The following is a 15,010-nucleotide window of genomic DNA, read 5'->3' on the forward strand; positions in this document are numbered from 1 at the left end:
GTGCGCACAGGCTCCAAGGGCAGGGTCAGGTCTTTACAGGGGGCTGGGAGAGAGGATCCATGACTAGGCAAGTTAGAAGGGCCTCCCAGAACACGGACCAGGGAGGAAACTGTGTGCAAAACCCAGCAATGTCCCGGGTTTTGCTGTGGAGTGAGGTTTCAAGATCTGGGCAATGGCCTCTGCGGGCCCGCACTGAGCCTAGCTTAGCAGAGGGAGACTATACAACATTGAGCAGCCCCCCACACCTGGCCCCATTTCCAAGGGTTTCCCTGCCACAGAGGAACCCAGCCCAGTACTGCTGATCAAAATACACCTTTTCAACCTGAAAGTATTCAAAGGGGTCCGTCTTTAGGGTGTTTCTTTCAGAAACATTTAACAGTTTGGTATTTCCACTTAAGACAAACTTTTCTTTCAAATTTTGCAGAATCCTGAAAGTAGGAGCCAGGGAGTACATATTCGCAGCATAGTTCTATATAAATATGGATTGGAATCACTTCCTGAAACTAATTTCCAGAGGTTTTACTACAAGGAAATGTGGACCTCTCAATAGGCACAGAAATACCTGGAGGAATGGGGCTCTGGCTGAGGGGGATGTCAAGAAAATCACTGTGGTGTGCTCTGCCCCTCAACTGTCTACCTGCAGGTCCCTAGAGTTCATCAGGAAGGCTATATACAGATGGGAAGAGAAAAGAATATAAAAAGTTAAGCAGGTATCATGCCCTAACTTGGGATGAGGCTGCTTGTTTTCTAGGACTTTTACTTGAAACCACTGAACGCTGGGTAGCTTGTGCTGAACAAATATTTAACAGAAGCCTTCAGATACAGGTGCCTAGAAGGGAAAACATCCAAGTTTTCCTTGGTGACAAAGTGTGGCAACTACTGTTTCATCTTCCAAAGGGGAACACAACACTAGCTGCTTCTCTTTTGGGTGGGGGTGGGGGGCTGAGGGTGGGGAAGGGCCAATGCAAGACTTCTTTTTCGGTCAGCAAGGACAGGGGTGGGCTGCAAGACGCATCCCTGGAGGAGCACTGGTTATTTCTGTGTTTCACAGGCATCCACCAGGTGCTTAATTGCTTGGGAGGCTGATGTGGGCTGAGAGCCTGCAGGCAGCACTGAGGAGACACCGAAACACCAAAGCCGCCGCTGCCACCACCGGCTGATGCAAGTTTTATTGAGACAATGTACAAACAGGCCATGGAAACAAGGGTTCTGATGCCGGGACCAGTAACGTAAAATGAATACAAAAATAAAAAGGCACTAATCTGTTAAGAAAAGACACTCGATGTTCTAAGAATATAAGTCATTTAATACTGTTAATTTTATAGCACAAAATAAAACAAGCTATGATCCCCAAAAATAATTTTAAAAGCTTACACAGAAAATATTATTGCCTGAAGTTTATGATCTTTAAGTTACAGGTCAAAAGTTTTGTGTTGTTGTTGTCATTTTAAAACACACAGTGAAGACCGTCTAGAAGCAAGGCCACTGTTCCTCCTGCAGAGACAACGACCCTGTCTCAGGGAACTGTCCTTCTACTCCTTTAGAATATACAACCAGCTCAGTTTCCACACTGATAGCAGTTAACCAGGGACAGAGGTCTCTGGTCCCAGAGGGTGGAGTTTGAGGCAGAGCTCAGTGGTGTCCACAGAAAGCATTAGTCTTAGGTACTGTGTTAAAACAATCGAAAAGTCACTCATTTTAAGAGGTTAATGAACATAATATTAAAGGATTAAATTATAAACACCTGGCACAAAAACACATCATCCCTTTTCAAAAATAAAATGGTCATATTCCTCTGAGCAAACATTACAAGAGCAGTGGCCGTCTGCCTTGGCCTGTCTTGTCTGTAAACAGCTGTAAAAGAAAGCACGGAGCCAAGGATCCTTAGCTCCAAGGAGGGGAGCAGCTGTCCTTCCCCCCTTTCAGTTTTCCAACCATGAGCACAGGTGGTGTCTTGTATGGGTGATCAAAGTTGTCAAATGGCAGCTCGTCGACACGTGCTCCTCTTTAACCATGCCATCAGGTGGTACACCACACCACAAAGAAATGACAAGGAGGACTCCTGTGTTGGAGGTCCTTTTCAGGATAAATAAGTTTTGAGTCAAACTGTCAATGCCCTTTAGTTCGTAATTTGTTCAGTTCCCAAGTGAGTTAATTTAACATCCAAATATTTTCTTAAGTGACACACAGTAGAGCAGAGCAAGTAGCAATAATGAACAATCCTAAAAGGAGACCAACCACGGAGGGAAGGCAGCTCCTCTGGAAGAAAAGCATCGCTTTCTGAAACAGGAAGTTTTCCCCAATCACTGGGGAACCCAAGCACGAAGCTGAGGTGAGAGTGCTGTTTTTTGTCTATTTAGTGTGATGAAGAGAAATTCCCTGCCTGATAAAAAAACTAATAAGGTCCTAAGTCAAAAAGGTACTACACTTTTGGCACATATCTGGAGAGTTCAGAACTCAAGACTCACCTTATTTCAGGCTCCCAGTCTCCTGGGCAGCCCTGGAGACATGTACATAGGTTGAAGTGACAAGCAGACTTATTATGAAGCCAAAGTAGGTCTGTGGGGTGTTCTGATTCTGAAGTGCTCCACATGAGGTGGGTCTTGTTATGGGTCAGGAGACAAGGCTGAAGGGAAGTCTTGCTTTCCAAAATGCCCACATACTTCCTGAGTACTCCGAACCAACTACTGTCACCAAAAGGTGCTAAGCCCCTCAGCTAAACTTGGTTTAAGAAAGCCGTAAGGTTTGTGCCCTCTCTGAACAAGGCACATAGCACATACTCTACCTTCTGTGGGACAACCCCTTTAGTACCGGGCCACTGGCTGCAAGGTGAACACTGTGTCCACGCAGGCAGAGGGAATTGCTGCCACATGTGTGCCACTTACTGTGGGAGCTGGGGGCGGGGGGGGGGGGGGAGCTAAACTCAGAATAAGAGGCAACTACAATGGACAGGCACCTTCAGAGCAAGACGTGGCCACAGTGCTCACTGATTAGGGAGAGCAGACTGCATTTTTATCAGGAAAACCACAGACAGGTAGCCACAGTGATATTTTTTTCCAATTGATCATTATTAACTTTGTCATGGGAACACTTGCAAGATTCTTCAATATGGCAGTTATCTACCTAATGGAATACTGATTTAAGGAGAGATTGAAAAAATGGCTGCTTTGCTGGTTCTGTCACCAGAATATATACATATACTGCTCTAATTCAAAACCTAAGACCGTTAGGAGACAGGGCCAGGGCTATAGCAGCCGCTCAGCAAATGATGCAGTCACTCACTCAGTAGGTGGCTGCTACATTTCCAGGTCTGCTGTATTCATTCTGAGCTGAGGCATGTCTTCATCAGTTTCCAGAAGGGAGAGCAGACTGAACTGCATGAAGGTTCCAGAATCCTAGTCTGCTATGTACACCAGACAACGAATCAGCCACACCTTTGTACCCAGCTGGCTTGTGTGAATAGCCCTCTTTTAGCTAACAAGGAAATGTTTACATCAAATTGCTAAATCGCTAATGGTTCTCCCAAGTCACTAAAATCTTAGACATCAGATGCATTAACCAATTTCCAGAACTTGAACTTTCTTTGCCTGGGAGCATCTCAGACACAGAGACTGGGGAACCAGTATTAGCAGCACCATCTTTCTCTGGCAGCTTTGTGAGCTTGGCCTGCAGCAGCGAGGAGTGAGCCTCAGTGAGTAGAATTTAGATTCATTAATGAAGTCAATGATTCTATGAACAACCTCACTTTTTAAAGAAATTTAATTCCTATACCTTAAAGGGGTGTATTCACTGAAACACTGGACAGAAAACTAGCCAAGTGCTTTCCCCCATTGTTCCTGTCATCACTGACAAAGTAAGCAAAGTCTTCCCCAAATCACCCCCTACTCTGGTGCTTTTGGGGAAAATGTAATCCAAGGAGCCAGGCACACAAGCTTGGCACATTACAACTGACTTTTGTGGGTTGTTTACTACACGGCAAAACAGGTACAACTGGCAGCCAAGACAATAAAGGCCTCTGCTTCAGGGTTGTGTTTTGTTTTGTTTTTCCATATTCCTTTAGTTACAGCAGCTTCAGTTTGGGAAGCTCAGAGGCACGTGTCATTCCTTACAATATCACAAAAATCCAACCTGCTACTTAAAAACCTGTTCAGAACACACAAGTCTAATTAAGTCTTCCAAAACCAAACGAAAAGGAAAAAAGAGCCAGATTTGGGGAGTTTAGGACAGAATTCCCTCTTCTTTAAGGTCCATTTGCTCTGTTCTTCAAAGGAAAAACAAAACGGCGACTGAACCATTGCTTTGTGGAACAGCAACGTGCAATGTCTCACCATGGCCTCAAGCTCCATCTGATGAACATGACAGAAATCAGTCACAAGTACAAACAGGGCAGTGACGAGAAGACCGACCCTTTCCTCATCAACTTCTCTCCACTTGTGTGCTTCCACCAGTATATCCAGTTTATGATCCAAAAGAACTCTAATATCTGCTACTCTTTGACAATACGACTATGATACAAATGCCGAGGCAGCCACTGTGCATTCCAAATGTGTATGAGAGACCGCCACTCTGCAGAAAGCTGGACATCGGCAATGCAGTGTAACTTGCCTATGAGAGAGAATGCTTTCCCACTTCAAAGGAGACTATGACAGGCAGAACAAGGAAGCAGCAGGAAACAGGCAACAGCAATCACTCGTTTTCATCAGGGTTTTGAGGGTCAATGATTTTGACATGCGTAAAGGGGAAAAGCCCTTTGCGCCCATTCACTTCGCCTTCCCATTGGCCATTTATATTCATCCTTGTGACTTTCACAATGTCACCAACCTGTAAGGATGGAGAAAGAAGACACAGTCAGCATTTTCTCTGCAAACTAAAAAAAAAAAAAAAAAAAAGTTTAACCCATATATACTGTTCTATCCAAAGGAACCTATAGAATTTTTAAAGTTTTTTTTTTTTGGGGGGGTGCATAAACCTAAAATCAAGCAGTGCCAAAGACACAATGTGGGGGGACCTGGGTGGTCAGTGGTTGAGAATCTGCCATCAGCTCAGACTGTGATCCTGGGGTCCTGGGATCGAGTTCGGCATCAGGCTCCCCAGAGGGAGCCTGCTTCTCCCTCTGCTTCTGTCTCTGCCTCTTTCTCTCTGTGTCTCTGATGAATAAATAAAAATCTTAAACAAAAACAAAAACAAAGACACAAGGTGCTACCATAAGCGTGCTGTCCTCCTCAGCTGGTGAGAATGTGTATTAAGTGAAGGACCTTCTGAGCATAAAAGCAACTTTTCTCCCTATGTCAGTTATTAACTCCCAACAGGAAAGAAATGAACACTTAACTACTCTCAGGATGGTTGAAGTGAAATCACACACAAAAAAAGGGTATTAAAAAAAAAATCTATCTCCACCCTAATATACATGGGGTGGAAATGCTGTCACCAACAAGACCTCAGTTACCAAGCCACCCCCCCCTCTCCTGCCCCAGGCAGCAATAATGTCTCCCTGATTTGTCCATTGCCTGCCCCTCTGTGGGGCCATCACAGGGAAAGGAAGCCCAACTCTGGGCATCTATCTTTTTCAGCCTACTTTAAACTTCAGGGTGGGGGGAATTCTATCTATTGTGAGAGGACAGGCACCAGTTAGGGACTGCTCCACTCATTAAGGAGAAGGCAGGAATTTTGTTTTGGAAGTGGTTTTCAAATTGTTCTGGAGACCCACAGAACTCTAGGGAGGTATTTTAAGGGCCCAACAAGTGTCTGGGCTTTCAACTTTTTAAACCTTTATTTATAAAGTTATAATAGAAAAAAGTATACTGAAATGCACCACTGCTAAACTAACCTGTGCTGCCTGCTACCTGCTTTTCATGCAGATCTCTCTTGGAATTAAACTGCTTTCATCATGTATTTGAAGACTCCCCCCAAATGACAAGGTAAAGGTTAAAAGATTCCTATCACTGCTCCAACAACACACATTCAGAAATAACCTGGGTGCTGAAGTGGATATCAGACTGCATCTATCATTCATATTATTTCCAATTTTTCCTGCCCATTTTAACAGTTAACTGTCCTGACTTTTTAATTTCTTTTTTATTTTTAATTTTTATTTATTTATGATAGTCACAAGAGAGAGAGAGAGAGGCAGAGACACAGGCAGAGGGAGAAGCAGGCTCCATGCACCGGGAGCCCGACGTGGGATTCGATCCCGGGTCTCCAGGATCGCGCCCTGGGCCAAAGGCAGGCGCCAAACCGCTGCGCCACCCAGGGATCCCCCTGTCCTGGCTTTTTAGCAAATTCTTAGAAATCTCAACTTTAAATTTTTTTTTTAACTTTGAAAATTTCATTGGGAAAAAAGGGTCTTCTGCTAAAACTATGGTCCAGCAAGCTTGACTACTAGCCTGGATTCCAGAGGGGACAATGCAGCTTTAGAAGTCCACCGGCACACAGCTCTGCTGGCACACTTCATGTGAATTGTGCCAGAATGGCTTTGCTGCCATTCATGTGAAGGCCGACCTCCTTCCTCCTGCCCCATCCCTGCTCCAACCCCCTGAAACTCAGAGGTGTTGGGCCCAGCCCCATCGCCTCTCTTGGTTACCAGGGAGGTCAATGCCCTCTGAGGAAAAGGAGGTATGTTTTCTGAGGCAAATATGAAAGTCATTTGGATTAGTTTATGAGATGGCTAAGACTCAAGCAGAAACACTAAAATCCAGTAATGTGGTTGTTTAAACATAGGTATCTATAAAACAGAACAAAACAAGAAACAAAAAGCTAAAACAAAAGGGATGCCTGGGTGGCTCAGCTGTTTGGGGGTCTGACTCTTGGTTTCAGCTCAGGTCATGAACCCAGGGTCCTGGGATCGAGCCCTGCATTGGGCTCCCTGCTTGTGGGGTGTCTGCTTCTCCCTCTCCCTCTGCTAGTGCACGCTCTCTCTCTCTCAAATAAACGAATGTCTTGGGATCCCTGGGTGGCGCAGTGGTTTGGCGCCTGCCTTTGGCCCAGGGCACGATCCTGGAGACCTGGGATCGAGTCCCACATCGGGCTCCCAGTGCATGGAGCCTGCTTCTCCCTCTATGTCTCTGCCTCTCTCTCTGTGACTATCATAAATAAATAAAAATTAAAAAAATAATAAATGAATGTCTTTAAAATAAACAAATCCTCAAAAACCAAACCAAACCAAAAAAAAATAAAAAAGGTAAGGTGCATAAAATGAGGAAAACTTCAATTAACAGAGACCTAAACTCTAGACTCCAACACCTATTTAGACCATGGTCCAAACAGAAGATCAGCCCTTTCTTTTTAAGATTTTATTTATCCATTGGCCGGGGTGGGGGTGGGGGTGGGGGCACCAGCGACAGTGAGCAGTGAGGGAAAGGGAGAGAAAATGAAGCTGACTGAGCACAGAGCCTGACATGGGGCTTGATCTCCCAACTCTAAGATCATGACCTCAGCTGAAACCAAGAGTTGAACGCTTAACCAACTGCACCACCCAGGCAACCCAAGATCAGCCATTTCTAAGACAGCATCAAGAAATTTATAGGGGGGGTTTACAGACATGTTGCCCCAAGATTTTATTTATGAGATAGAGAGCACACGAGCAGAGTGAGAGGCAGGAGAAAAGACTCCCCGCTGGGCAGAGAGCTTGATGTGGGGCCTGATCCCAGGACTCCAGGATCATGACGAGAGGTGGAGGCAGATGCTCAACCCACTGAACCATCCAGGCACCCCCAGGCCTGTTTTGCTTTGTTTTGTTTTTTCAATTCAATGGACACCATGAGTCAGGGACCCTTTTTCACAGAGGTTTTTACTTGCAGAGCTTCTTCAGAGTTGTTATTATTACTCTTGATCCCCAATGTACACTAACGTTCTATAAGGCAAGGCAGGCTGACACAACAGATCTAAGAGTCTGAACCTCTCCATCATCACAAAGTGCTGGTTTATCACAAAGCAGAGGTAAAAACCAAGGAGCATCCAGTGCTGGTCATCTGTGTTCTTGCCACCTTGCAGAGTGTAAAGGCAGCATGGCCTACCTGTGCCTAGGACCACTCAACCTTCCACTTTCAGCCTCTTCTCACCGAGACACTCACTGCGTTTAATGGTCTATCTTCACAACTTCCCCTCGTGATCGCAGACTGACTGCTCTGAATTTTCTACCTCTCTGCTCTCCATTTTTTATTCTACCATTTTACTTGTGATTCTCCAAATATACTGAGAAAAATGCAGTCACTATATTTAGGTGGAAAATAGCACTATTAACAAATGAAACCTCTCACACCTTGTGGAAACCAGCTTGAACACTTGACAAATGAAAATGGGTAAAAAGAACTTTAAAACCATGAGGCGGGATCCCTGGGTGGTGCAGCGGTTTGGAGCCTGCCTTTGGCCCAGGGTGCGATCCTGGAGACCCGGGATCGAATCCCACATCGGGCTCCCGGTGCATGGAGCCTGCTTCTCCCTCTGCCTGTGTCTCTGCCTCTCCCTCTCTCTCTCTCTCTCTCTGTGACTATCATAAATAAATAAAAATTAAAAATAAAATAAAATAAATAAAATAAATAAGACCATGAGGCTCCTTGGTTGTAACACAGTATAAATTTAGTTTTAAAAAAAAATTGCCCTAGGGCAGCCCCAGTGGTGCAGCGGTTTAGCGGCACCTGCAGCCCAGGGCGTGATCCTGGAGACCCGGGATCGAGTCCCACGTCAGGCTCTCTGTGTGGTGCCTGCTTCTCCCTCTGCCTGTGTCTCTGCCTCTCTCTCTCTCTCTGTCTCTATGAATAAATAAAATAAAATCTTTAAAAAAAAAAAAAGAAAAAAAATTTGCCCTAGTAAGTTCCTTTCTAAATTGTGACTCAAATGCCTCTATAGGAGCACCACTAATTCAACTCCATGGTAAGATGCCTTATAAAGAGTTATCTAGTAATTAAGAATTAGATTCTGGGGTGCCTGGGTGGCTGTCATTTAAGAATCCAACTCCTGATTTCAGCTCAGGTCGTGATGTCAGGGTCATGAAAATCGAGCCCTGTGTCAGACTCTGCACTCAGCACAGCGTCGGCCTGAGATTTTCCTTTCTCTCTCTGCCCTCCAAACCCCTACCCTACTCATGTGCACATGCTCTCTCTAAAATAAAATAGATAAATCTTAAAAAGAATTAGACTCTTAAAATCTTTTATTTATTTTTAAAAGTAGGCTCTAGGTCCAATATAGGGCTTGAACTCATGACCCTGAGACCAAGAGTTGCATATTCTCTTGCAATATGGTAAGAAGTTCTGAGACAAAATAAAATGTACTCTAGCATTCATATTTTTGTAGTCAAGTACTAGATATATATAGGAGAAAGAGAGGGCGTAAAAAGCCAACTACATGTATTTATAGATTAGCAGATTATTATTATTACAAATTATTTTCAAACTCATGTCACAGGCTCAACAGAAATAATTCAGTTAGTCGAACAATTAAATTTTCTTTTTAAAGATTTTATTTATTCAAGAGAGGCACACACACACACACACAGAGAGAGAGAGAGAGAGAGAGAGAGGCAGAGACACAGGCAAAGGGAGAAGCAGGCTCCATGCAGGAAGCCCAACGTGGGACTCAATCCCAGGACTCAAGGATCACGCCCTGGGACGAAAGGAGGCACTAAACTGCTGAGCCACCCAGGGATCCCGAACAATTAAAATTTAAAGGGAAAGACCGATAATTCTATTTTTGAGATTTGCAATAAAATTTAAGTTGGCCCTTTCATAAAGATGGCGCCAAAGGCGAAGAAGGAAGCCCCTGCCTCTCCCAAAGCCAAAGCCAAAGCCAAAGCCAAAGCCAAAGCCAAGGCTTTGAAAGCTAAGAAAGCAGTGCTGAAAGGCATGCAGTCACCAAAAAAAAGATCCATGTGTCACCTACATTCCAACGACCCAAGACCCTGCTGTCTCGAAGGCAGCCCAAATATCTTCGAAAGAGCGCCCCCAGAAGAAACAAGCTTGACTGATCACTATGCCATCATCAAGTTGCCCCTGACTACTGAGTCAGCCATGAAGAAAACAGAAGACAACAACACACTTGTGTTCATTGTGGATATAAAGGCCAATGAGCACCAGATCAAACAGGCTGTGAAGAAGCTCTATGACATTGATATGGCCAAGGTCAACACCTTGATCAGGCCTGATGGAGAGAAGAAAGCATATGTTTGACTGGCTCCTGACTATGATGCTTTGGATGTTGCCAACAAAACTGGGATCATCTTAACTGAGTCCAGCTGGCTATAAATCTAAATACAAATTTTTTCACCATAAAAGAAAATTAAGTTGTAAAAAATATTAATTTGTAAAGTACCCAGTGGAAAAAAAAATTCAACTGAAAAGACACGTTTCTCTGATTTTTGTCTTAAAAGGAAATAATAATTTGATGGATAGAATAGATTTTTTTTTATTTATTTTTATTTTTTTAAGAATTATTTATTTACTCAGAGAGAGCAAGAGAGAGGCAGAGACACAGGCAGAGGGAGAAGCAGACTCCATGCAGGAAGCCTGACGTGGGACTCAATCCTGGATCTCCAGGATCACACCTGGGCTGTAGGCGGCAGCCACCGGGGCTGCCCCGAATAGGTAAGATTTAAATAATAAAACTTAAGGACGCCTGGGTGGCTCAGTGGTTGAGCATCTGCCTTCGGCCCAGGGCATGATCCCAGGGTTCTGGGATCAAGTCCCGGACTGAACTTCCTGCGAGGAGCCTGCTTCTCCCTCTGCCTCTCTGCCTACATCTCTGCCACCTCTCTGTCTCTCTCATGAATAAATAAATAAAATCTATTAAAAAATAGTAATAAAAACTAAATTTTAAATATTTGGGAAATATAGATTGTTTTATGATTAGTGCCTGGAGTCCAAGTATTGCTCTTTCTCCAAATCATAATATTTTAATTTATAGATAGTAGAAAATGTTTTTCTTACTCATATGTGGGGAAAATCATGCCAATTTAAGAAAAATTTCATGTTCCTTTATAGAAAGCGGACCAAGTAATTATATTATTATGAGAGAGAGAGAATATGCTAGCGCACGCACACCAGAGAGAAAGCACTCGCATGAGTTGGGGGGGGGGGGGAAGAGGGAGAGGAGGAAAGAGAATCTTAAGCATGCTCCACGCCCAGTGCAGAGCCTGACATAGGACTCTAACTCATAACTCTGAGATCATGACCTGAGTCGAAATCAAGAGTTGGTCATTTAACTGATTGAGCCACTCAGGTGTCCCTTTTGAGCCTTTTTCAGTGCAGGAACCTGCTATCTCATGTTTGGAGCACAAGGAGGCTAAGGAGATGAAGAGCTTCACTGTCTGGCCTTTCTCTCCAACATACAACATTCTTTACCTCCCTTTGACCCAGGAAAACAGACTGCCTCTGTCTTTATTTTTAAAATAATGAAATAGGGGGATGCCTGGGTAGCTCAGTGGTTGAGCATCTGCCTTTGGCTCAGGGCATGACCCCAGGGTCCCGGGATCAAGTCCCACATCAGGCTCCCTGCATGGAGCCTGCTTCTCCTTCTCCCTGTGTCTCTGCCTCTCTCATGAAAAAATAAAATCTTAAAAATAATAAAAATAGAATAAAATAATGAAATAGGAGAGCACCTGGGTGGTTCAGTTGGGTGTCAGACTCTTTGTTTTAGTTCAAGTCATGATCTCATGACTCCGTGCTTGGGACATCTGGTTCCCTTTGGTCTGCTTAAGGATTCTCACCCTCTGCCATTCCCCACGCCCCCCCGCCCCCAATAAATAAATAAATCTTTTAAAAAAATGATATAAAGAAAATCATGGATAGAAAGCTACTGATATCATTCTAAATTAACTTCTAGTTATTGTTAATGATCACAAAGAAAATACAATTAATGTATTAAAATAACTATACAACAAGGCAAGGACAAGTAAGAGAATGTGTAGGTATAAACGTGTAGGAGAATTCTGTGACGAAAGAGGGGACCCAGGTGAGCAAACACCCAGGTAGACTCTGCTGTACAAAGGATGATGGCTTCAGGGCACCTGGGCAGTCTGTAGGTAGTGAGCTGGCACTCAGAGCCAGATCCATTCTGCCAAGATGTTACATGAGGAAAAAAAAAAAAAGGCTAAGGCAAAAATGAGCTGAAACTGAAAACAAAGCTACTGTTTGAGGTTGATGAGTGTTGTTGACAAATAGTGGGCCCAGCAACTTAAGTTTTCGTTAGGTCCACTCATTTGATGTCCTACAAAAAATACTTTGGAATTTTGTCATTTTATCTATGCTTTCTCTATCTTCAACTGGACTCCAGGTGCCCAGAGAGCATACATTTTGCCTGAAGTCTGTAATCTTAGCCTGCCCTGGCTGATTTTTGATAAATATGAAAGAAAACAAAGTCTTACTTTCCTGAAAACCTGGCCTGGGGCAGCCCTCTTCCACATCTTGGGTGAGTGCACCCCTCCAGCCTGGGGGCAAGGAATATGCTCTGACCCCAGGTTAATGCCTCCTCCCTGGTTTTCCTAGCCTCTCACTACCTGGCTTTATCAGTGTAGCCATCTTACCCTGATCTGTCTTCTATCATCTAATGTCACCCAGCCCAATCAGCCCAATTCCCAATCACTCTAGTCTCCTACAGCCAGAACCTACCTACCACACTCTGGCTATTGCTCCCACCATTTCATCATCAAGCAATACCTGCTGGTCCAAAGTTAGCAACACCAAGTCCAGTTCTCTACCTCTGATGTTTCATGGCACCTAATGTGGGAGACTTCACCTGCCCTTTTCACTCTCTGCTGCTCAGCTCTCCATTTTTGCGGTATTGTATAATATAACACTACTGCCAGGGGGGTACTTCCCATATGCATTTGTGGAAAGTAAAGCTCTGTGTGAGGTCAGATGCCTTGTTCTCCAGGATTCTGGCAGACTAGACCAAGGAGGCTCCATTCTCTGCTCTTCCATGGTCACCTCTTGGCTTCCAACACACACCACATGGCACTCTCTGAAAAGGAGAAACTTGTTTTGCTTATTTTATATTATTTTATTTTATACTCCATGTTACAGTACTGTAAAGTACTTTCTGGAGAAGTCTGCAGAATCAAGGTTTAAAAAAGAAGGGGCAGCCTGGGTGGCTCAGTGGTTTAGCGCCCCCTTCAGCCCAGGGTGTGTCCCTGGAGACCGAGGATAGAGTCCCACGTCGAGCTCCCTGCATAGAGCCTGCTTCTCTCTCTGCTTGTCTCTCTCTCTCTCTCTCTCTCTGTGTCTCTCATGAATAAATAAAATATTAATAAATAAATAAATAAAATAAAATAAGAAGAGAGGAGTGCCTGGGTGGCTCAGTCTGTTAAGCGTCTGCTTTCGGTTTAGGTCATGATCCCAGGGTCCTGGGATCAAGTGCCGCATCAAGCGCCCAGCTTATTGGGGAATCCACTTCTCCCTCTACCCCTCCCCAGTGGTCGTGTTCTCTCTCTCAAAAGAGAAAAAGAAAAGTGCAGGTTGATGTCCCCCATCTGCTGGGGATACACAGATGGCCAAGTAGAGAAGAAAGGTCTTGGGAGGACAGCAGTAACAGGCACAGGGGTCTAAGGATAGTAGAATACAGTCCCTCACCTTTTTTTTTTTTTTTAAGATTTTCTTTATTTGAGAGAGAGAGAAAACACATGATAGAGTAGGAGCAGGGGTAGAGGGAGAGAGAGAAGATCCCTCCCCACTGAGTAGGGAGCCAGATGTGGGGCTCCCTCCTAGGAACCTGAGATCATGATCTAAGCCAAAGGCACACACTTAACCCACTTAGCTATCCACGCACCCCATCTCATGCCTTCTAATTAATTTATGATTCTGACAGTCTTTATAAGACACTTTCCACACCATTCTACATCATCAATTTAATAAGATTTACTGCATATCTATTGCAGCTCAGTTCTCATCTTCAAGGAACCTCTGTCTCACTGTGGGATACACAATAATCTACTGTCCAGATGTGGTAGATGTTCAATGAATGTTTGTTAGAGAATAAACAATACAAAAAGCAGCAAGTGGAAGAAATACAGTACTGAGTCCAAGCTGCAGAGCACAGGAGCAGGGAGCTATTGCTTTGACCTAGGGAACCTTGACCAGTAGAGATAAGTCAAGGTTCAGGCTAGGAAGAGAGAATGAATGGGAGACATGTGATGGCCACCTGACATTAAAGCCACATTCTGGCCTTGAAGGAGCTCTCACATGTGAAAACATAGCATGTCATTCTTCATGCTCTTTCTAGCTCAGTCCAAGACCCTTCATATGGGGAATAACCCTAGAATACCAACACAGAAAAGATGCCCTGGCTGTGTTATGCTGCCTGCTGCCCACAGTTACAGGCCTGGCTATGGACCAGCTTCTTCACTGCTCCACTGAAGAATGCTTGGGCTCAGATGCCATCTTGCTGCTCCTCTCTTCACTCCCAATTCTGGTACAATGCCCTTCCTTTGGCTTCACGATAGAAGGACTGAGTCCAAAGAACCACTCACTTCAGAGAGCAGATTGACCTCAAAGTTGGTGGATATCAACTCAGTTCAAGGAGCACTCTAAGCCTGGAAGATAATGGCTGATCCTATCAAAAGATCAAGAGGAGACACATATCTTATTAAATGTCACCCTATGACAACCCTGATTATTACTAGAACTGCCACACTATTATCTTTGTACCTGGGTGCACTGAGCACTTGGGAAGTGCACACATCAACTCTAAAATCAAGCACAGGGATCCCTGGGTGGCGCAGCGGTTTGGCGCCTGCCTTTGGGCCAGGGCGTGATCCTGGAGACCCGGGATCGAATCCCACATCAGGCTCGCGGTGCATGGAGCCTGCTTCTCCCTCTGCCTGTGTCTCTCTGTGACTATCATAAATAAATAAAAAAATTAAAAATAAAATAAAATAAAATAAAATAAAGCACACATCAGTAGGACACCCCAGTCACCCTCATGCTTTGTGTCTAGTGAGGACCATGCAAGAAGGCAAGACAACACTTCCAATGCTAGTAATAGTTTCTATAGCTCTACTCGTCCAGAGCATAAACAGAAGAGCACT

General features: G+C 44.3%; 1 protein-coding gene across 2 annotated transcripts in view; it reads right to left on the reverse strand.

The window, feature by feature from the left end:
• Window positions 1-1,136: 1,136 nt before the first annotated feature.
• CRKL (CRK like proto-oncogene, adaptor protein) overlaps window positions 1,137-15,010 on the reverse strand; it is a 40,866-nt gene continuing 26,992 nt past the window's right edge. Inside the window, exon 3 of one of the 2 annotated variants that reach the window (XM_072803627.1) lies at window positions 1,137-4,821. In XM_072803627.1, the coding sequence (XP_072659728.1) occupies window positions 4,687-4,821 (135 nt within the window). In that variant the 3' untranslated portion in view covers window positions 1,137-4,686. Of the gene's footprint in view, window positions 4,822-12,807; window positions 12,949-15,010 lie in introns of those variants that run through there. The other variant, XM_072803628.1, reaches the window with a different exon arrangement.

The sequence above is a fragment of the Canis lupus genome, chromosome 27 (assembly GCF_048164855.1).
Source record: "Canis lupus baileyi chromosome 27, mCanLup2.hap1, whole genome shotgun sequence".
NCBI classification, from domain to species: domain Eukaryota; kingdom Metazoa; phylum Chordata; class Mammalia; order Carnivora; family Canidae; genus Canis; species Canis lupus.